Consider the following 25370-nt stretch of genomic DNA (forward strand, 5'->3'; position numbering starts at 1 on the left):
TTGTGATTCCCTTACCGGTCAGAAAAAAAAAAGTGTGTGTGTGTGTGTGTGTGTGTGTGTGTGTGTGTGTGTGTGTGTGTGTGTGTGTAATAATAGTATTGGATTATAACCCAATGAATAAAATAAATATCCGTGAGTCCACACTGACATAAATAAAAGTTGAATAAATAAATGGGGGAGAAGGAACAATGTTATCTCTCCCTTACCGGTCAGAAAAAAAAAAGTGTGTGTGTGTGTGTGTGTGTGTGTGTGTGTGTGTGTAATAATAGTATTGGATTATAACCCAATGAATAAAATAAATATCCATGAGTCCACACTGACATAAATAAAAGTTGAATAAATAAATGGGGGAGAAGGAACAATGTTATCTCAGGAAGAATTCCAATAAATGTAGAATAGCAGAGTAATATTTTCTAAAGGCTAGATGAACCAATGAATGTTAAAATTAGTGGGTTATTTTGAAGAAAAACAGGATATTTACATCTTCTCAAAGTATCTCACCCAAAATAGTTATGAATTACATAAGGAAAAGCAGTAACTTTACAGTGGAGAAACCTGGCAGGCACCACCTTAACCAAGAGATCAAGGTTAATATCAACAGTAATTAGATATATCAACATCACGTATCCTTTGATCCGATCCTCTAAGAAATGCACATCACTTCTGTGGTATTCTTAGCAAAAATGCATAATCTCAATCTAATCATAAGAAAGTACTAGACAAATTCCAAACTGAGAGACATTCCACAAAATAACTCACAAATACTCTTCAAAGGTTTCAAAGTTATGAAAGACAAGGAAAGATTGAGCAACTGTCACAGATTATGGGAGACTAGGGAGACATGACAACTAAATGTACTGGGAACCTGGAGAAGCAGGACATCAGTAGAAAAACTGGTGAAAACCAAATAAAGCCTATATTTCAGTTAGTAGTACTGTACCAATGCTAATTTCTTAATTTTTAAAACTGTACTGTGTTTATGTAAGATGTCAACATTAGGGAAAGGTGGGTGAAGGAGATACAGGAACTCTGTACTCTTGTAACTTTTCTATAAGTCTAAAATTATTTCAAAATAAAGTTTAAAAGAATATTTAGAGAAATTTTGTAACATTCATAAGGCAGATAGGAATTTATTTTCTATAATAAAAATTTTACAAGATGGGCCAATTTTTAGGATAAATTTCACATAACACACACACACACACACACACACACAAACACACAATTACCCGCAAATGTATGTGATTATGGAGAAATTTCTTTTAAAGTTCACTTCTCAGAAAATGATTGCCAGCCCATTATTAAAGGAGAATCAAACCACTGAACCACATCATATAGTTATTCTAAGAACTACACTTGAAAAATACAATATTTAATGTTACAAGACTCTCCTTTATTGCAACTAACTGATAAAATAAATTAGCACTCTGATAAAAATAAAACTGATTTTTAAGATTTCCAAAAACAAAGTACTTACCAAAGGAAAAAAGATGAGTTACAGGAAGCTGTAAGGATCTTGTCTCTTTTTTAAAGAATTCACAATCTACAACAAACTGAAATATAAAACAAAAAAATAGAACTCAATTTATAGTGAAATATCTTCGCTTGATGTTTCAAAGGAAAATAAGTCTATAAACTTCAGCTCTGGAGAAAGTATCATCTATCACACTATAACTCTGTCTATACTTAGATGGCAAGAATTCCTCAAGAAGAGATGCTATGCTGAGAAAACTTGATAAACAAGCTTAATTAAATTATTAGAGGGTCATTTCTATAATAATAGATTCGTAGCAAAGTTTTTTTATAGTTAGTTTTAGGTGTTTGTAGAAGAGGGACATTAAAAGATGGGTCAAAGCTTTAAGAACTAAGGCTAATTCAAGATTAATTAAGGATCTAGATAATATATCTCTGAATACTTTTCAGGGTCAAAAGGAAAATGTGATTTTGTTATATATCTTTTTAGAAAATCCTACATTTGTTAAGTATCTATAATCTAATTAGACCAAAAAAGGCTTCTGGAGACATACTGCCATTCATCTACAGATGGCTAAAGTTACTTGTAAAAGATTATTTCAGGTTAAAAAGTTATTATAGTAAATGGAATAAAAGGTTTACTATGTACAAAGTGAAGAAAAAAGTAAATCTATAAATGACACCTGTACCATTATAGTTTTTTGTAGTCACATTTCTTTTTTAATAACATTTCTTCAACTGCATAAGAAACTATTCTCAGTTATCTGTAAGAACTGTTTCTGGTAAAGGTACAATTTCATTAAAATAATCTCCATAATGCAGTCAAATTATTTTGATCTATAGGAGCTGAAGAAAAATTAATCTTATGCCTAACTGTAGCTAGCAAGTAGACTGCTGTCTACAGAAAGTAGAAAGCCAGTGGGGTCTATTCTAGGCTTTTCTGACAACTATATCTTGGATATGTTTGAAGCAGTGTTATTTTGCTTGCTTTTTGAGTGCATCTTCAATTGTTTTGAAAGTGGAAAACAGATGAGGGAAATTGCTATTAGACTGTAGTACACACATGGGGAAATAAAAGGAAAAACTTGCTAAGGAATTTTGCTTTATTTCTCCCTTTTTACTTATAAAGCAAAGAAAACAGATATTTTCATTATAGAAAACAGCTGTTAAAAGATTAGAAAAATCATTTACTGAACAGGATTATTCATCATGTTTTTACAAAGTACTTTCGGGTGAGATTACTTGAGACAGGAAAGCAGCTTTCAAAAGTGATTTAAATAACTTTGTACAGGTACTTAAAATAATAGAATTTTTATTATTGCTTTAAAAATTTGGCTCTGCCTTTAGTTTTGCATAATGGAATAAATCCTTACCGATGAAAGACAGAATCCAAAGGTTGGGCCCTAAAACATCGAAGGTAAATAAATTTCTAATGGGTTTAATTATTTTGTTTTCTGTCATCAAAAAAATGTAGATAATTCCATATTTGCATTTCCAAAATTATATTAAGATATCAGTTAACTCAATTTTTTAAATACCGTCTTTTTGAATATATGTAGCCTTCTTTTCTTTTTTTTTTTTTTTTTTTCTTTTTTTTTTTTTTTTTTTTTTTTTTTCCTTTTTATCTTTTTTTTTTACTGACTGGTAACGGGATCGCAACCCTCAGTGTTGCACCCGCACCGCACTCAGCCAGTGAGCGGGAACCGGTCTCCACATGGGATCCGAACCCTCGGCGGAAGCCAGCGCACTCTCCAGTGCGCCACCGGGCCGGCCCTATATGTAGCCTTCTGATGATGGGCTATAACACGGACTTGCAAAAATTATGAAAAACCTAAGTTATCATTCTAGTGAGACAGAGATAGGGCAGCACAACAGTAGAGTCAGCAGTGTTACTTTCTAAACAGCATTAAAATATATTATGTATTTATTAGGCTGCTATGACTGTCTGCAGAAAAGCTCATTAATTTCTTGGAATGACCAGAGAGGGCCTTTTCAAGTTTGGGAAAATGTTAGATTCATTCAAAACCAACTTACCTGAGATAAAAACCCTTAAAGAGAGCTTTTAGTATTGAAGCTGCTGAATTACCTCTCACTTGAGCTAAGCAAAACAAAACAATGAATCCATTATAAGGTACTTGTGAGGCTTAGTATTTGAGATGATTCCCAGCTACATCCCCCTTTTCCTATTTCTTTAAATTTTTCCTAATTATTGTGGCCACAAATCTCATCAACTTTCTCATTCAAGAAACATTTTTTGAGCATTTATCTGGTAGTCACTAAAGGCTGAGGATGCAAAGTATATTAAAACCTATCTGGTCATTACCCTCTCAGAGTAATGGCAACAGAGACATTAACAAATTATAACTTGATGTAATAAATCTCTCGAAGAAGTTATAAACAAAGTATCACGGGAGTAAGTAAAAGGCTACTGAAGGAGTCTGGAAAAGGAAAAGAGGGACACTTAGGTTGTATCATGAAGGATAAATCTGCTGGGTGAAATTGGAAAAGGGGAGTAGAAAGGGCCTTTTACCTGCATCTTCTTTCTCCCCAACTAATTCTCTCAAAATCACCATTCTTTTATTTCTACTCCCACTTCCCTAGTACAAGCTCTCATAACTTCTTATGAGGTGCCTATTCTCTTTTCTTACCCATCATACATAGATTAATCTTCCAAAATACATTATCTCTAATCCCATTACTACTATGGTGAGAAATCTTATGGCTTCCTACTGAGTTCGATAAAGTCCTGAATCCTTCAGTCAAGGCCTCCACAATATGGTCATGAACTATTTTCCCCGATTTTTCTCCCACTACTATTCTACCTGTGGTGGCCATCCTTTCAAAGTTATTATTTACTTATTCACTGTTTTCCAAACATACCCCATGCTTTCATACCTCTGTGGTTTGCTCTCACTGTTTCTTTGTCTAAACAGTGCTGTCCATTATAACTTTCTGCAGTGACGTCACCACTGAGCATGTGGAATGAGGCTAGTAAAACTAAGAAAATGAATTTTTAATTTTATTTAATTTTAATTAATCTAAATAGAAATAGCCACATGTGCTAGTGATTCCCGTAATGACAACACAGTCTGGAATGTTCATTCTATCTATAAAAATCCTAACTTTCTTTTTATTTCAAATATTACCTCACTATAAAGCCATTCTTGATATATCAATTAGAGATATTTCACCCTTTTATACTTTTCAGGTACTTGCTATACTCTGATTTGTATTACATATATATTTGGATACTTCTTTTTTCTCACTTTTTCCCCTGCTGCCAAATATATTTCTATCCCCCTACCCAATAGTATGTAGTTTTCTAAGAAGAGGTTCATGTCTTCCTCATTTATATGCCTCTTATAATTCCTAGTACGTTGTCTTATACATAAAAGGGTATCTAATGATTAATAGATTTTGAAAGACTGAAAAACTGGAACCAGTTCTCACTTGGAACAAAGGGACATGGGTTTATTCTGCTTAGTTCAAGTTGGAGTAGACAATCCTAAAGATTTAACAGTCTTAGGTGGATCACCAAACTGGCCATTGTTCTGGATAAGCCCTATGCAGAAGAATTCATCAAAAAATAACTTTAAATTTTAGCATGAGCATTCCCAAAGCATTCTGATAACAACATTAATCCACTTGTTACCTTACTTCCATGAACAGATGGTACATAAACAACAAGATGAGACAAGGATGGATAGTCTTGAAGTCTTAACATCAGAGACTAAAAAAAAATGAAGAAAAAAGCTGTTTTTATTTCTTAGGGTATATAGAGATTAAAGCATGATAAAAGAAAGATAAATTACAACACTTATTTCTTACTTAATTAGTTCTTTTTAAAAAGCAGATTTCAAATTTATGTTCAGTACTTCGTAAAACGCTTATGTTTACATTTCTAAGTCTGGCTAATAGTATATATGAACAGCAACCCTGGAATTTATTTAGTAAATGACAAACACAATATGGCTAATAAAGCATCTCACCAGATGAACAACTATTCTCTTCTCAAATTAAGAGCAAATCCTATAGTCCATATTTTGAGGTATGAATAGGTAAAAGACTGGTCTATTTAATGAAAAGCCAAGCCACCAAATAGTTTTTATTCCAGCTTTTTTCTAGACATACATAAGGGAATAGTTATGTGTTGTAATAATATGTTTGCATTAAGACATTTCTTAAGTGCTTGACCACAAAGTGATGTTGAAGTTGATATGGAGAATTACCTTAAGTCTCTTCGAGATGCCCACTTCCGTACTGCAGGTCCTTCCTCCTGAATTCTGAGTATACTACTCAGCTTATATTTTAAGACAGACCATTCGAACTTACCCTCTAATTTTAAAAATCTATCCAGCTCTTTTGGTATGATGCTATAACACAGATTTAGAGAACTATTAATTTATAGTTTTTAATCTCTGAAATTAAGAAAAAATACTAATTGCATGTTTTTCCTCATCAAATGTATTTCTAGAGAAAATATTTCTAAAATGTAGGTTAGCAAATCTCAAGTTTATTTAATACTTAGATAAATTAATAAAAGAGCACACTATAAAACACCTATGGGCACAAGTATTTTTTCATCTGGATATTAAAATTCTGAAGCCATAATTTACCTTAATTGTTGGCAACAGTTCAGCTTTCCATGATAAATCAACCCCTTGCCGGCTTTGGAATAAATATAAAAATATAATTAAAGGACAAATATATTGAAGTATTATAAATTATAAATAAGCTTCAGAGGAAAAAGAAACTATCTACAGACCTAGCAGAGAGAGTTATAATGAACTGAAGTCCAATAAGTCTAATTCAATATACTCTGTCCACACAATTCCCTTGGTAACAAAAAAATTGTTTTTCCCAACCACCACCTTTCAATGTTAGAGAAAATTACTACTATATTCATTTCCTTTACTTTTTACTTCAAAATCAATACTATAATTTAATACAGCAGCAAAATGAGTATAAGAACATATGAAGGTATTCTAAAAATGTAATTTCTGAGTATTGTCTATATTGAAAAAAATGAATGATGGAGGGCTATATGTTCAAAGACTTACCACATAGAAGTGCTGTTTATGCAGCCAAAAATCCAACTATTTGTATCCTGTTGATTAATAACACAAAACACACTAAATATTGTAGAAAACAATTATATAAAACACACATTTTCAGTACTTTACCATTATATGACAGGGTGAGTAGGAGTACCATCTTTTGGGAAGATATTCCCAAAAGTCAAACTGGTCAAGGATAGGAAAAGGAGTCTAATGTCAACATAGCTGGATAAGCAGTTACCCTAGAGCAGCAGTATGATAAAGTGACCCAATGGCTATCTCTTTACAGCATATTGCCTAAACATTTCCAATAGTTGAATCAAAACTTAAAGATTCAGTAATGGCCATCATTAGTTATATAGTAAGTAACCTATATTTTAACAAAAACAGAACAATGAACAACTAAAGGTAGACATATACAAACAAACATCCAGAGCCAAGCAATTAAAGAAAATAGTTAACATATGTACAGCTTTTTACTTTATCATTTGAGTTCCCATTTGGTTACAAGCAAAAAACTTCTATACAATGAAGAATGTGTTTGGAATGAAGAGCAATTCCAAGGGTTCAAGACTAAAGCTAGTTATTACTTCACAGGCACAGCTGCATTAATGACTAACATTCTGTATAGTCATTTAAGAGCAGTGGGACCTAAAATCTTCACTACAGCTTTTAAGGAAGTAAGAGCAATGTTCCAAGATCTGATGATCTGACTATTGAAATCCTACCAGGACGTAAGAGGATAAGAAGCACTGCTCACATAGTTACATAAATTTGTCCTCAGTACTCCAGACAGGACAATGAAGATATTGATCCTTTCATTCAGATAATATTTATAAGTGTTCTAGAGCCAAGGAATTATGCTAAACCATTAAGGAAAATGATGAATAAGGCAGACATTGTCTCTGCCCTCATCGGGCTTCAATAAAATTTTAAGACATTCTTCATGAATACCAAAAAGAAAGCTGGCAGGAAATAAACAAAAAACAATGTGGTATTTTTCTGCTCTCCACTGCAGGCAAAATAATTGTGTGACTCCTATATCAGTTACCTGTACTTCCCAGAACAATAACGTGATGAGGCAACAGAACAGACCTGCATAGCCCAGACGAAGAAAATCTAACAGCCTCTAAAGATCCAACCCACTTCTGTAATGGGTTTTTGCAGCTACTAAGGGAGTCTTTCCTCAAAGGTAGCCCTCATTAGGAAAGCTGCCAATATACCACAGTACTTACTTCAGTGTATAGGTAGTTCCATCTCATTCATAAATGGATTGAATAGGTAATGTATTATTCAAACCTACCCTAAAACACCAGGTTGATATAACCTAGGTGTCAAAAGAACAATTTCAACTTATCTGGAAAACACTCCTAACTAATTACAAGAATTATATTAAAAGCCTTAGAAAGAAGTCACTCAGGAATTACCAAGTAACTCCTAAAATACACAGAAAAGAAAATGCTACTGATCAAAAAACTTAGAGTTCTCAAAAAAATAGTTTTCTTTTAAAAACTGAAACATAATTGATTGTATATAGCTGTGGGGTACAGCATTGAATATCAATACCTGTGTGCAAAATGTGATACTCAAATCAGGATAATTAGTATATATGCTCATTTATCATTTAAACATAATGTATTCATTTTTTGCAGCCCTTTACCAGCTTCCCGCTACCCCATGTTCCCCTCCCTCTTTCCTTCCACTGGGGCCTCAATTCCATTCTCTCCTTTTGAAAGTTCAGGGAATTATCGTGATTGTTGTATCTTTTATTTATTTATTTATTTATTTATCTCCCACTTATGAGTGAGGACATAACAGTGTTTCTCTTTCTTTGCCTATCTTATTTCACTTAACATAACTTTCTCTAAGTTCACCCATATTGCTGTGAATGGCAGAATTTCATTTTTTTTTTATGGCAGAGTAGTGTTCCATTGTGTATATATACCACATTTTCCTCATCCAGTTGTCCATCTATGAACATTTAGGTATCTGTCTACAGAAAGTAATGCTTCCAATGGCTGTTAAGATCATTAGGTTGAAAAACTGACTGGTAACTTTATAATGGATTGATTGTGCTGTTAACACCTGAGCCCACTGATAAGTCTTTAAGTCACTGAAATATTATGTACCTCCTGATGTGATGAAATAGGAGGTACACAGCTCTATTTATAAAACATTCTTACCATAAAAAATTAGCCTGAATCTCATCAAGATTCTATATGTAATTACCAGTTTATGGAAAACATAGGGGCCAGAAATACATATCAAGAGCACCACAAGAACACAATCAGCTAAACCCAGAATGTTGGACATTCTGTAGAACATATAACCTACTTTTTTGAAGAAATAAATGGCAGAGGGTGGGCAGAAATGGGCTGTGATGTAAGATCCATGAACCAAAGCCAATGTATATATTTTGTTTGGGTCCTGATTCAAATAAACTGAAAATTTAAGTGAACTAAAGAAAATTGAACATGGACTAGATACGACATGAATGATATTAAGAATTAGTATTATCCCTGTACCAGCCAGCCATCAAAAAAAAAAAAAGAATTACTACTAATTTGGTTGGATGAAATAATGGCATTATGGTAATGCGTAAAATTCTTACCTGAGAGAAAAACATGCTGGAGTATTTATGGATGAGATGACAAAATGCCTGGAATTTACTTTAAAAATGCTCCATTCAAAAAAAGTGGAAAGGAATAAATGAAATAAGAATGGCAGTATGTTGGTAATTGTGAAAGCTGTACGTTGGTTACAAAAGAATTTATTACTGTATTTTTTTCTCTACTTTTACATATGCTTAAAAACTTCTATAATAAAAATTGAAAAAAAATTTGTAACTTAACACATGATTAATACAGATAGATGTTACATACAAAAAAGGAATCATACAAATGAATAATTTGCACCTTGGTGGGCATTTTTCTCAATATAATACTGACATTCTGATTTGAAATTTAGTATTGAGTGTAGATACTTTAAGCCATTGCTCTCAGGGCCAAATTCTCCCAGAATAAACTGCCCATCCAGATTGTAGGCTGAGAAATGCTAGTCTCTAAAAGAGATGCAAAACTCTGATGATGCCACTAAAATATAGTATTAATTAGCAGCTGGTGGTTACACAATCTGCACATTTGATACAATTAAACAGAGGGATACACACATTGTTTCAATGTCAATTTACTGGTTTTGATATTGTACTATATAAATTTTAACCACTAGTGGAAAACTGGGTAAAGGGTGTGTGGGAACTCCCTGTACTACTTTTGCAACTTCCTATGAATCTATAATTATTTCAAAATAAATTTTTTTTTTAAGTTTAAAAAAAAAAATTGGCACCTAGCCCACAATGCCTGCCTATCATTTTTTTCTAAAGACTTTACTATATATCAGATGGAAGCATCTTCCAGCAAAGTGATATACTAGATCATGGTTCTAAAAAAATACAAATAACCTAACGAAAGAAGAAGAAACTTAAATTATGAAAGATGCAAATATAAAGTGAAAAATCTTGAGACATGCCAAAAACAAAAACAAACAAACAAACAAAAACCATTATATATAATAAAGGAAAAAGAAAAATTGGGAAAAATTCCTGAAAATAAAAACATTAATAAATTATGAAATTATTACTTATCCATTCCTAATACCATAATGAAAGCATACTATAGCATCTAATATTTTTTTGAATGATGCCTAGCACAGTAGGTACTCATTAAAAAGAAACACACAAACAAAATCATTACTCTGATATAGTAAGTCTAGATAACATTGTAACAGTTACTCTTCTATCTTAAGAGAATATTTGGTATAAAAAGTACCTGTAATTTTAGTATGGAAACTAATGGAAAAACTGGATCCACTTTATAAAACTGCTACAGAATAGCTTTGCTTAAATATAGGTATTCTTTAAAATACTAATACAATTTTAGAATAAAAGGGGCTTTGAATTCAATTCCCTCATCCTGAACCTATGAATCTAAGAAAGTCAGGGTGGAAGAGCAAAGGTAGAATTTCGTAGTATGCTATCAGTTATAGAAAATTTTTGATTAATACTTTTCAATCAAAACACTGTTCTAGACAAATATTTTTCAACTAATTAGATTTAATAATAGTTCATAGCTTGATCTACTAGATATTAATTGAACTGAAAAGTGAACAATAGTTAGCCTTTTAAATTTGCATAAAATGTACCAATTTTCTTACCAGCATGGTGCTCTGACAGTAGACATGAGTGTAGATTTTTCTATGATTTGCAAGAGGAAATGTAAAATATATCTTATCAGATTCCTAAAAAAAATAAGAAAATACTTAATATAGCTATAATGAGAGTGAATACTTTCATTAAATATCCAGATAAAACAAATTAGTAATTATTCTAAATCTTTCATTATTGGTGTTGCTGAGAACCAATATTCTAAGAGTGGAAGGAAGGAAATACACAGGTAAGATAGAGAGATTAGGTATAAATGCTGTATTCCTGAATTTGTCCTGGAAGTATCAGTATGAATGCATAGTTATTTTTGTTGTTTAATGTGTTTTTGGTCTTTTAATTAAGATAAAATACTTTTCTTAGCTCTAGCCACTGAAAAGGCCTAGAAATGCCAATTCAGTACTCATAAGCATCTGTAGTGCCAGATTATGGTTTTGAGATACCATTTCCTAAATAAAAGGAATAGTTTCTTAGAAAAATAGCTGATTCAAGGTCTGGGGCAGTAAATGGACAAAATGAGATGTAATATCTTGTCATATTGGACAAGTGAGGAAACTATTAAAGACAACTAAAGAGCTATATAAACGAGATTCATGAGCCAAATTTGACATGGCTTCCACTGACCAAACAAAGGACAATTTTAGTGTCAATGGAATGAAACACGAATATATTTAAAACCATAAATTCGTAACAATACTGTGAAGAAAAAACCTCTGATGATCACTGATAGAGGATGCGTGTGTACCAACTCACAACTCTGATAACCAGTAAATAACATAAGGTAAGATCCAAAGATCCAAGGAATTATCATTCTCCTTTACGATTTGTTCTATTTTTGACAAATTTAGTAGATGAGAAGATTTTCTATATAGTATTCAAATTAATAAATGAATAAAGAATAATAAAATTAAAGTATCATAATTTATGCATCCTCCTAAATAAATTAATGACTCCAGGCAATCCTCATCAACAGCTGCTAAGATCACAAAAAGAGGGATAGTCTAGCAAAAACAAAAACAAAACAAAAACCTGAATCTGATCGATCATCTTGATTCAACTACTAACTTATAAGAAAAGATAAACAACCTGTCTTTTTCAACAAATAAATTTCAAGAAAAAAAAAGGGGGGGGAGAATATTATAAATTAAGGAGGAATAAGAAACATCAATTAACAACAATGTGTAGGCCTTGTTTGGATCCTGATTTACACAAATTAAAAAACAAAGAAAGCAAAAATTATATGATAAATTATGATAAAAATGTAAATTGAACACTAACTAGATATTTATTATTAAGGAATTATTATTAAAATGTGGGAAAATGGTATGTAATTATCATCTTTTAAGGAGTCTTTAACTTTTAAAGATAAATACTATAATATGTTCAAGGGCTAGCCGGTTAGCTCAACTGGTTAGAGCATAGTGTTATAACACCGAGGTCAAGGGTTTGAATCCCCATTCTGGCCAGCCACCAAAATAAATAAATAAATAATAAAATATTTTTGAAAAAAAGATTAAAAATCCATCTGTGAAATACTTACATTGTAAGCCACATAGGTCCATTTGGACACTTTTACTGGAACCCACATAGACGTCCCTTAAGGTAAAGAAAAATATTTATTTGCCTTGTTTTGTTGTTATATTAAATAATTTTTATTTTTTCAATTCTGCTGAAATACTTCTCAATCATAACAAAAAAATGGATTCCTAAACCCTGGCTATTTTGAAAGAAAAAGTCTAGTAACACATTCTCTACATGCTCACCACCAACTAGCACTCACATCAAGTAAAGTATTATAAATCTATCTGGTGTTTTTAATTATAAGAAATTATCAATAGAATGAAATAAATATTTCCCAAATAAGACATAATTAAATACAGTATAACAGGTATTATTATATGTAAAAGCAAAATTTACCAGCCACAGATGTGCTGGTAGTCCAACAGAAGACTGAAGAATAATTGATAATTGAGAAACTGAAAGGAGGCAAGAATAATATAGCACTTATTTTATGTGACTGTCAGGAGAAAATAGACATTCAACTCTAAAAATTTTCTAAATGTCTTGTTATTTTCAGGACAAAATTCTCATCAGCAATATGTTACAAGTTGCTTTTCTACTTTTTCCCTTCCTAACCAAGAACATCACCATCATAGGGAAACTAATAAAATATAATAGGATAATAATACTTGAAGTATCAGAGTGTCAAAGACTTTGTCTGCTAATAACAAATTTTTCTAAAAATAATAATGGAAAAACCCTACTTGAAATTAAAATGTTATTACCACCAACCTGTTAAATCAGATATTATTGCAGGATTTTCCTCAAAATGTTTTGCTGGGTGTCTTATAAAGTGGTGATTCAAAACTGACAATTTCTTCTTGGAATTTTGAGTTATCTAGAAAGAACATTCATACATTCTGTATCATTTTATATCTACTGTGATAGTTCAATGAAACATTGCTTCAAGGAATAATGACAAGAGCCAACATTATTTACTCTGAGCCAGGCACTGTCCTAAGCACTTAACACGTTGTTAACTTATTAAACATCATGAGAACTCTAAGAGATAATAACCTTTTTATCTGTATTCTAAATAAGAGGAAACTAAAGCACAGAGAAATTAAGGAACTTGTGAAGGTCGCACAGTTATTAAAAGTCTGGGCTGGAATTCAAACCCAGGCATTATGGCTCTAGAGTCCATGCTTTTAATCATTGTGCAATAATATCTCTCAAATAACAATTAAGAGTAAAACATTATAACGATGTATAGAATCAGAAAAGAACTTAAGAGATTCTCTGGTCTAGTGATTCCAACACACTGATCTCCAAATTCAGACCAGAGCCAATTCCACAACAAAGAATCCACTGGTCACTAGAGAAAATATAAATTGCTAAGTGTCCTTCCCTGGAAACTACTCTCTTTTATTCTGTCCTTCTAGTTACTTTCTTATATACCAGCACAAGAAAATGTTGGCAACTTTTTATCAGCCCCTCCCTTTAAAAAAAAATGTACTGGGATATAAAATCCCTTCAGAATCTACCACTACTCAACTTTGTAGTTTAAGCACTGAGGCCCTGACAGGTAAGGTATTTTTCTCCGCTATTACACAGTGAAACAATGACAAAGAAATGACAATGAGAATACAAGTCTATTCCCTTAGGAAATCACTCAGCACTTGCTTGAAAATTTCTAACTTGCTGCTTTGTAAGACAGTATATTACAATGTTAACAACTCTTACCAGGAGAATGTTTTACCCTATTGAGATCAAATATCTGACTATATCTTGGATTGGGGTACAGTCCTTCAAAAACTGGAAGACTGCTATGTCTCTCATCCAAATGAAACATTTTTTCTATAGATTAAACAACTTCAAATACATTGAATTTTTCATGGAACTCTTCGCCATCCTGATTGTCTCCCTGGATGAACTCAAGTTTGTTGATGTCCCCCTTAAAGTGCGGTACACAAAATACGATATAGTTCTTTAGATATCATGTAACTAGAGCAAAGGACAGTGGAACTTTTATATTCATTGATGCAAACTCTAAACTTCAATCAACTTGATCTAGTAATAATAAATGAATTTGATTTTTTAGAAAGCAGCCACACCTGTTTGCAATCAATTAAAAGCCATAAGTCATTCTGCCAGAACTTTAATTAATCTAGGACTCCACCATGCTTACTCACTCTCTAGGCAATCCATCCACTCACAAGTTTTCAGCTGTAACTTTTTTGCTAATATCCACTAACAATTACTCTCTAATTCTGATTCCTGCCTTAGCACCACAGGTTTGGGATTAATTATGCTTTGAATTATGGTTTTCCTATATATATCTTATGCTCTCTCCCTAGACTATATGCTTCTTGAGGGTTAGAAATCATATCTTAACTTTTTACTTTTTAATTTTTAGTTCAGTCTATTATATGCAGTGAGTTTGTTAAACAGAACTCGGTTTTATAAATAGTTCTGTATTTTGATTCTTAGCAGTACAGTTATTAAAAATTTCTCATTTTCTCCTTAAGATGAGTCTGTGAAATATTTATCCATTCAGAATTATAACTTATTACGTACTAGTATTAGAGTTCTTTTCTCATCTTAGGAGTTAATGGAAAAATGTGATTTTATTTGTTGAAATTAGTTTTATATACAATTTTTAAGGAATATACCTATCTGAAGTACTCCTCTTCTCCACTGGTTGGAATAAGATTTTTCCTAAATCTACCAAATGTCAGTTGAAGCACAAACCAGTCGTGCAATTTTAATTGATTCTATTATTACATCTAGTTACACTCTTTCAAGTAGACTTTTGCAACAGTTAAGCTTCACAGTTAAAACGATGTCAGTGAACCAAAATACATTTGTGTTCCATGACTAAGTCACAGTGTCAACTCCATGAAGCTTATTTACTTTAATAAATATATGAACTTAACATGGAATCTTGTGCCTTAAAAAGTAGTAAAACACTGGCCGAGCCTGTGGTGCACTCGGGAGAGTGCGGCGCTGGGAGCGCAGCAACGCTCCTGCCGCAGGTTCGGATCCTATATAGGAATGGCCAATGCACTCACTGGCTGAGCGCGGTGTGGGCGACACCACACCAAGGGTTGCGATCCCCTTACTGGTCACGAAAAAGACAAAAAAAAAAAAATAGTAAAACACAAAATGACTTGGATCTTCAGGAGAGAGCTAAGAATCTATGATTCTCTCTAATAGTGGTTATCCAGCTTTCTGAAGAGTTAAGGAAGAAATACAGACACTTCTCCCTACCCCTCAAGAGAGTATGCTACAGGGGAAAGGTTATGAGACACAATGATAAGGAAAGCATTACCTAGAGACCTACTGAGAAAGAGGCTACATATAATGGTCTCTCAAAGAATTGGAGCCTTCAGGGGGAAGACTCCAAAAATATCTGAACTGCGATACTTTGCCAAAATGAAAAAGTTAACCTAAAATAGAAGGAACTTTTTCTCTAAAAGGAGAAACCAGAACCATAGTTCTCAAAATGTTTCCATAGAATAGTGATATATGGCAAGATGACCTGAGTTGAAAGGCTATTTAAGATTAATAATGGCAATCTGTTCCCAACTCAGAGAAAGGAAATTTAAGTTTAATGGATAGAATTCACTGAATTTTGTTAAAATCCTTTGTGCCTATTACCATTTATCTGCTAGAAGACAAGAAAGAGACGAAAGAGTAATGTGATGTTCTATAAAGGGTACTATGGTTTCCATGTGTTCCACTAATCTAACAACTTGGACCATCACTAGTTTTAAGAGTTTACACCAGAAATCTTATTATGGAAAAGGCTCAGCTTGTAGAAGTACATAATTTAAGTTCTGGTGAGCTTGGGTTATTCAATGAATGTATATATTTTGATCTTATCAGAAAGCTAAAGATGCTTTATTAAAAACATGGTTCAAATATGTCTAATAAGATAGATCATGATGTTTAATATATATATGTATATTTAATATATACAATACTATATATTACTAAGAAAAAAGTTATTATAAAATAGCTTGTAATAAGTATTTCTCTTAAGTTAAAAAAAGTTAGAAGGATATATATCAAACTTTAAACAGTGAAGGGAAAGAAATGGGGGAAGGTTTAAGGTATCTTTTCACTTTTTCATTTTCATTGCATTCTATGAATTATTAATAGTAGTGAAAACATTATTTTAAAAATAAAAAGATTTCCATTTTGGAACTAATTAAAATTGATATAAGGTATAGGCTTCTATTTTCATCAAAGTAAAATGATTGTTGTAACAAAAGCTTTTACTTTACTGAAATAATTTTTAATTTAAAAATACATACTTGTTTAGTATCAGCATCAATAAGATCAAAGAATGCTCGAACTGTAGTCAACTGCAATTCTTTACACCTAAACAATAAAGTGAAGTGTTACAAATTAAACTTTCTTAAAACATATACTTTTGATCCAAACATGCACAATTCTATTATTTAACAGAATACCTGAGTTTCCTCTAATGCTGTAAACTCAAAAAAAAATATTTAACAAATCATTCTTATTAAGCATATATCTTAAAGTTGAAACCTATAAAAATAAATCAAATTGGCAGGAGATAGTATTTGACAGTACGATTGTCAGGGTCCTTGTCTTCCCCAAATCTTCTCACCCAGTTTAGCTATAGATGTACTTTCTACTCCACCTCTATAGGCCTGTACTGAGTGGTTCTTGTAGATACTACTGCTTATACAGTGAGAGAAAAGTCAAAAGAAAAACTTTTTAAGTTGAAACATACAGAGAGAAATACTAGGGTCTGCCTATTTCTTTACTCATATTTAATATCTTACCTTAAAATTTATATTAGGGATAAATCTAATTTCTTGGTTTTTCTGCATTAACCAAATCCCTGAGTATGGTGACTGGCCAAGAGTTCAGAAAGTCCTACCACAGGTGCATTTGACTGTGCCCAACTATGACATACTCTAACTTTGCTAGTTGATGTTAGTTTCATCTGAGACAGATGCTACTGGTTCTTCAGGAGATTATTGTATAGGTTGTCAAGGGAATCTTAGACAAGAACCAAGGTTAGAGTTCTAAGGCCCTAAGTTAATCTTTGTCCTATAGCCTTATTTACAGATAACATTATACGAAAGCTAATGAAACAATTAATGCATTGATGAGAAAAGAGGACCACAACAAATCACCAGAATAAGTTATACAGTATTAACTTACCACACAATGGAGAGGTGGTCTGTTGAGACCCAGGTCTTAGGCACTGCTGAACTCTAAAAGAAAAGGAAAAAAAATATCAAACTTAAGAAAAGTGCATTTGTTATTCTCCAAAAGGGTTTGAAATTCTTACAAGCTGATATTTAGAAACATATAAGACTAGCTTCACTATATTATGACATGAAGATATTTTTAAAAGATACATTCCTATAAATGGTAATCCAAATATAATAAGGTATTTACTGCACAAATTAACCTAACTCTCTCTAAATGTCACTACTACTGATTAGTCAAGCTTAAATTACCCTCTAAAAATTATTAAAGTAGCCACAGACTCTTTACTGAAGTTTAGTGTCTAACTTTTTAATTACTCTAGTAAGAAGCTGAGTTTAAGATTCTTTAATAAATCGTAGTTTATGTGTAAGTTACAATAGATATTTAGTTTTGTCTAAACTACCACTTAATAGATTTTAAGACACTAAATCTAAATCAGAGGTGTGTCTGAGAAATACAGAGGCCTAGGGAGATTTTCTAAAATAAATTCCAAAACTACCAAATCAGACTCTCATGAGTAGGGTCCAGACTTACTCATTTTGAAAACAAATCCCTAGATAATTAGGACATACATTTGGTTAGAGACATAAGGGCAAAGGATCCAAAAAAATGTAACTATTTAAAGACAACTTCCTGAGGTAAGCAAGCATGCCCAGGGTCCTAAGCAAGGAGCCACAGGCTGCAGCCCCCTCTACCTGGAAGCAGGCAAGACAGCATGCCTGGGGTCCTAGGCAAGGAGCCAGGTAGCAGGCAAGAGAGCACTCTGAAAACACCACTTCCACACAGGTGGCCCACCATAGCCACCACCACAGACACGGCTGCTGAAAAAGTGACTCAACACCACAGAAGCAGCCACAGCCACTGTATAGGTGGCCCACCAGACACTCAACTGCATTGACACAAGAAGAGTCACCAGTGGGGCCGGCCCGGTGGCGCACTGCTACAGTGCGCCGCTTGGGAGCATGGTGGCGCTCCCGCCGAGGGTTCGGGTTCCACATACAGACCGGCCGCTCACTGGCTGAGCGAGGTGCAGGCGCAACACCGAGGGTTGCGATCCCGTTGCCGGTCCCGGTCCGGTACGGGCGCGACACTGAGGGTTGCGATCCGTTGCCAGTCACGAAAAAAGACAAAAAGGAAAAAAAAAAAAAGAAGAGTCACCAGTGGAGACCAGAAAAAGAAGACAACATCTCTCTCCTCAAAGTCCACTCCAGAGTAATAGAAGAAGTGACTGCTCTACCAGATAAACAGACATCAATGTAGAGATACTAGAAATACAAAACCCCAAGAAAATAGGCCACAACTGAAAGAATATAGTAATTCTCAAATACCAGGCCCTATAGAGAAGGAAACCCTTAAAATGACTCAAAAGGAATTCCAAACAACAATCTTAAGGAAACCCACTGAGGTACAAGAATACTTGGTTAAACAATATTATGAAACAAGGAAAAATATCCAGGATATGAAGGAGGAAATTTACAAACAGATTAATACATTTAAAAGAATGTAGCAGAACTCACGGAAGTGAAAGATTCACTCAACAAAGTAAAAAACACAACTAAGCACTTAAGCAGCATGTAGAACAAGCAGAAGAAATAATTTCTGATCTTGAAGATAGTCTTTTCAAAATAACCCAGCCAGACAAAATAAAAGGGAAAAATGAATTTTAAAAAATGAAGAAAATCAAAGAGAGCATGCAGATAACTTTAAGCACACAAAAATTTGAATCATGGGTGTTCCAGAAGGGGAGGAGAAAGGAAAAGGCATGGAGAGCCTATTCAACAAAATAATAAAACTTCCCAGGGATAGGGAAAGACACAGACATTCAGGTCCAGGAGCTCCAAAGATCCTCAAATAGATTCATCCCAAAAGGGTCTTCTCCAAGACACATTATAATCAAACTGGCAAAGCTCAAAACAAAGAGAGAATCTTAAAAGAAGCAAGAGAAAAGCATCAAGTCACCTATAAGGGAGCCCCTATCAGACTAGCAGCAGACTTCTCAACAGAAACTTTACATGCCAGAAGAAAATGGGATGATATAGGGCTGGCCCGGTGGCGCACTCGGTAGAGTGTGGCGGTGCTCCCACCGAGGGTTCGGATCCCATATAGAGACCAGTCCACTCACTGGCTGAGCGCGGTGCGGGCGCGACACCAAGGGTTGCGATCCTGTTGTCGGTCGCAGTACGGGCGCAACACCGAGGGTTGCGATCCCATTACCGGTCACGAAAAAAAAAAAAGACAAAAAGGAAAAAGAAAATGGGATGATATATTCAAAATACTAAAAGAAAAAAACACTGCCAGCCAAGAATACTGTACTCAGGAAGACTATCCTTCTGAAATGAAGGAAAAATAGTGTATTTATCAGAAAAACAAAAGCTGTGGGAATTCACCACTGCAGAACCAGCCCTACAAGAAATCCTCAAGGAAGTCCTGCATCTGGAATCCAAAGAATAATAATCACTACCACAAATGCACAATAAAGAACAATACACACTGGCAGAATAAAAATACAAGCCAGAAAGAGAAAGAAACTAAACCTTACTACCATGAAAAGCCATGACAATATAAGAATGCCCCTGCTTTATTTCTGATTTTAGCACTTTCAGTTTTCTCTTTTTTTTCTTGGTCAGTCTAGATAAAGGTTTGCAAATTTTGTTGCTCTTTTTAAAGAATCAACTTTTGGACACATCCTGAGTCAGTCATGCCAGAAAAGACAGGCACCACAGGACCTCCAGCCCAGGTTGGTCCCCGCCGCTTAGAGAAGCCTGAGAGCCACCAGGCTCACATGGCCTGTGTCAGCCACACCAGAAGAGGCAGGCACCATGGGACCACCAGTCCAGGCCAGTAGCTAATGCACAGGGAGGCCCAAGAGCCACCGGGTCCACATGCCCCGAGTCAGCAGAGTGGGAAGAAGCAGGTGACGTGGGACCCACAGCCAAGTCCAGTCCCTGCTGTGCAGAGAGGCCTGAGAGCTGCCGGGCCCACACACACTGAGTCAGCTGCACCAGAAGAGGCAGGTGCTGCAGGACCCCAAGCCCAGGTCAGTCCCTGCTGCCTGGAGAGGCCTGAGAGCCACTGGACCCACATGCCCTGAGTCAGCTGTGCCAGAACAGCCAGGCACCATGGGACCTCTAGCCCAGCCTTGTTCCACTGCCCAGAATTGGGAGTCCCTTCAGGATCCAGGCCAGACATCAGGGTGGAACGAGTGGACTGTGATAGACCCTGCTACAATGACTAACACCAAAGGAAAGATACCAAAAATATGAAAAATCAAGAAAGTACATCACCACCAAAGGAAAATAATAACTCTCAAGCTCTAGATCCAGTAGAACAGGAAGTGTTTGAAATGATTGACAGGAAATATAGAGCAAAAATTCTAAGGAAACTAAATGAGATACAAGAAAACTCAGACAACACAATGAAATGATAAAAAACATACAGGACCTGAAAGAAGAAATGTACAAAGAAATCAATGCCCTGAATAAGAATGTAGCAGAGCTTGTAGAGCTGAAGGATTCATTCAATGAAATAAAAAGCACAAAAGAGAGTCTAACCAGCAGGCTAAAACAAGCAGAAGAGAGAATTTCTGACCTTGAAGACAGGCTGTTTGAATTAACACAGGCAGACCAGAAAACAGAAAAACAGAATTTCAAAAACTGAAGAAAATCTAAGAGAGATAACAGGCAACCTTTAGCACTCAAATATATGAATCAAGGGTATTCCAGAAGGGGAGGAAAAAGGAAATGGCACTGAAAACATATTCAACAAAACAGTAGCAGAAAACTTCCGAGGCATAGGGAAAATCACAGAGCTTCAGATTCAGGAGGCCCAAAGATCCCCAAACATATTCAACCCAAAAAGGTCCTCTCCAAGACTTGTTATAGTCAAACTGGCAAAACTCAAAGACAAAGAGAGAATCTTAAAAGCTGCAAGACAGAAGTGTCAAGTCACCTACAAGGGAGCCCCAGTCAGAATAACATCAGACTTTCATCAGAAACCCTAAAAGCCAGAAAAGAATGGGATGATATATTCAAAATACAAAAGGACAAAGATTGACAGCCAAGAATATTGTACCCAGCAAGGCTATCCTTCTGAAATGAAGGACAAATAGTATATTTCTCAGACAAACAAAATCTGTGGGAGTTCATTACCACATGACCAAGCCTTACAAGAAATTCTTGAGGAAGTACTGGGTTTGATACCTGAAAAACAACCGTCACTGCCATGAATACTCAAAAAGAACAAAACCTACCAGTAAAATAAAAATGCTAACAATAAAGAAAAAAAATAGTTTATCTACCACCCCAAGAAACCAACAAATACAGAAGACAAACAGAAAATTAGAAAGAAAGGAACAAAAGGTTCTTAAGACATCTAAACAAAAATCAATCAAATGCTAGGAGTAAATCAACACCTTTTAATAATAACTCTAAATGTAAAGAGATTAAATTCCCGACTCAAAAGACACAGACTGACTCACTGGATTAAAAAGATGGACCCAACAATAAGCTGCCTTCAAGAGACTCACCTCACCTGTAAAGACACACATAGACTAAGAGTGAAAGGATGGAAAAAGATATACCATGCAAATAGAAATGAAAAATCAGCTGGAATAGCTATTCTTGTATCAGATAAAATAGACTTTAAAGCAAATACCATAAAAGGAGATAAAGAAGGCCACTATATAATGATAAAAGGATCTATCCATCAAGAAGACATAACAATCATAAATATATACACACCCAATGTCAGAGCAGCCAGATTTATAATGCAAACACTATTAGATCTCAAGAATGAGATAGACAATAACACCATAATAGCGGGGGACCTGAACACCCCACTCTCAACATTGGACAGATCATCTAGGCAAAAAAATCAATAGAGGGCCGGCCTGGTGGTGCACTGCTACAGTGTGCCTCTTGGGAGCGTGGCGGCGCTCCCGCCGAGGGTTTGGAACCCACATACAGACCGGCCGCTCACTGGCTGAGCGAGGTGCGGGCGCGACACCGAGGGTTGCGATCCGTTGCCGGTCATGAAAAAAGACAAAAAGGAAAAAAAAAAATCAATAGAGAAACACAAGATCTAAACAACACTTTAGACCAATTGGACTTGGCAGATATCTACAGTACATTCCATCCAACAACTTCAGAATATTCATTCTTCTCATAAGCACATGGAACATCTCCAGGATAGACCACAAATTAGGTCACAAAGCAAGTCTCAACAAATTTAAAAAAACTGGAATTCTTCCATGTATTTTTTCCAATCACAATGGATTAAAATTAGAAATCAATAACAAATGAAACTCTGGAAACTAAACAAACACATGGAAATTAAACAACTTTCTATTAATGACATATGGGTCCAAGAAGAAATTAAACAGGAAATCAAAAAATTTCTTGAAACTAATTAAAATAATGACACATAATACCAAAACCAGTGGGATACTGCAAAAGCAGTAATAAGGGGGAAATTTAGACCAGTGGGATACTGCAAAAGCAGTAATAAGGGGGAAATTTAGCACGTTAAATGCTTACTTCAGAAGAAAGGAAAGATGGCAAATAAACAACCTAACACTTCACCTTAAAGATTCAGAAAAACAAGAACAATCCAAAACCAAAGATAGTAGATGGAAAGATATAATTAAGATCAGAGCAGAACTAAATGAAATAGAAACTCGAAAAACAATACAAAAGATCAATAAAAAGTAAATGAAATAGAAAACCAAAAAATGATATGAAAGATCAAGCAAAAAGTTGGTTTTTTGAAAAGATAAAATTGACAAACCTTTACCAAGGCTAACTAAGAAGAGAGAAGACCCAAATAACAAAAATTAGAAATGAAAAGGATATTGCAACTGATACCTCAGAAATACAAGGAATCATTAGAGACTACTATAAACAACTATATGCCAACAAATTTGAAAATCTGGAGGATATGGATAAAATTCTGGACACATACCAACTACCAAAACTGAGCCAAGAAGATGTAGAAAATCTGAACAGACCAATAACAATAAAAGAGACTGAAGGTGTTATCAGAAAGCTCCCAGCAAAGAGAAGCCCAGGACAAGACGGATTCACTGCAGAATTCTATCAAACCTTCAAAGAGAAATTGATACCAATTCTCTACAAACTATTATAAAACATTGAAATAGAGGCCTTTCTCCCAAACTCATTCCATGAAGCAAACATCACTCTGATACCAAAACCAGACAAAGATACATCAAAAATAGAAAACTACAGGCCAATATCCTTGATGAATATAGATGCAAAAATCCTCAATAAAATACTAGGTAACAGAATACAGCAACACATACACAAAATTATACACCATGATCAAGTGGGATTCAACCCAGGGATGCAAAGTTGGTTCAACACAAGCAAATCAATAAATGTGATACACCACATCAATAAGACCAAAGACAAAAACCATATGATCATCTCTATAGATGCTAAAAAAGCATTTGACAAAATTCAACATTCTTTCATGATCAAGACTCTCTACAAGGTAGGTATAGATGGAAAGTATCTCAACACTATTAAAGCCATATAATGATATTTGGCAGTAGGCTTATCATTATATATCATCCTGAATGGGGAAAAGCTGAAAGCTTTTCCTTTAAGAACAGGAACTAGACAAGGATGACTACTTTCACCATTCCTATTCAACATAGTGTTGGAAGTACTAGCCAGAGAAATCAAAGAAGAGAAGGAAATAAAGGGCATCCAGATTCGAAAAGATGAAGCCAAACTATCCCTGTTTGTGGATGATATGATCCTATGTACCGAACAGCCTAAAGCCTCTACAAAAACTCTTAGAGTTGATAAATGATTTCAGCAAAGTTGCAGGATACGAAATCAACATACGAAAATCAGTAGCATTTCTATACTTCAACAGTGAACATGCAGAAAAAGAAATCAAGAAAGCTAGCCCATTTACAATAGCCACCAAAAAAAATAAAATTCTTAGGAATAAAGTTAACCAAGGATGTGAAAAATCTCTATGAAGAGAACTACAAACCACTGTTGAAAGAAATTAAAGAGGATGCAAGAAGCTGGTAAGATATCCAATGCTCTTGGATTGGAAGAATTAACATTGTGAAAATCTCCATATTACCCAAAGTGATCTACAGATTCAATGCAATCCCCATCAAGATTCCAGTGACAGTTTTCTCAGAAATGGAAAAAACTATCCAGACATATATATGGAATAACAAAAGACCATGCATAGCCAAAGCAATCCTGAGCAAAAAAATAATAAAACTGGAGGCATAACACTACCTGACTTTAAACTATATTACAAAGCTATAATAACCAAAACAGCATGGTACTGGCATAAAAACAGACACACAGATCAATGGAATAGAACAGAGAACCCAGAAATGAACCCATACACATACAGCCATCCGACCTTTGACAAAGGCAGCAAGTCTACACACTGGGGAAGAAACTGCCTCTTCAACACATGGTGCTGGGAAAACTGGATATTCATATGTAGGAAGATGAAACTGGACCCATACCTCTCACCATACAAAAATCAACTCAAAATGGATTAAAGAATTAAATATACATCCTGAAACAATAAAACTCCTTAAAGAAAACACAGGGGAAACACTCCAAGAAGTAGGAGTGGGTACAGACTTCATGACTATGACCCCAAAAGCATAGGCAACTAAAGGTAAAATAAGTAAATGGGATTATATCAAACTAAAAAGCTTCTGCACAGCAAAAGAAACAATCAACTGAGTGAAAAGACAACCAACACAGTGAAAGAAAATATTTACAAAATATACATCTGACAAAGGATCAATATCCAGAATACACAAGGAACTCACACAACTTTTTTTTTTTTTTCTTTTTGTTTTT

General features: G+C 34.4%; 1 protein-coding gene across 1 annotated transcript in view; it reads right to left on the minus strand.

Moving 5' to 3' along the window:
* The window catches only part of PGAP1 (post-GPI attachment to proteins 1), an 83441-nt gene that overhangs the window by 24698 nt on the left and 33373 nt on the right, over positions 1-25370 (minus strand). Inside the window, exons 6-14 of the mRNA XM_008568519.1 lie at positions 17455-17507; positions 16569-16635; positions 13042-13147; positions 12290-12345; positions 10743-10826; positions 6534-6580; positions 6090-6141; positions 5126-5203; positions 1478-1553 (exon numbers count right to left, since the gene is read on the minus strand). Coding sequence (XP_008566741.1) covers positions 1478-1553; positions 5126-5203; positions 6090-6141; positions 6534-6580; positions 10743-10826; positions 12290-12345; positions 13042-13147; positions 16569-16635; positions 17455-17507 — 619 coding nt within the window. The remainder of the gene's footprint in view (positions 1-1477; positions 1554-5125; positions 5204-6089; positions 6142-6533; positions 6581-10742; positions 10827-12289; positions 12346-13041; positions 13148-16568; positions 16636-17454; positions 17508-25370) is intronic.

Source organism: Galeopterus variegatus, unplaced genomic scaffold (genome assembly GCF_000696425.1).
Source record: "Galeopterus variegatus unplaced genomic scaffold, G_variegatus-3.0.2 Scaffold420, whole genome shotgun sequence".
Lineage (NCBI taxonomy): Eukaryota > Metazoa > Chordata > Mammalia > Dermoptera > Cynocephalidae > Galeopterus > Galeopterus variegatus.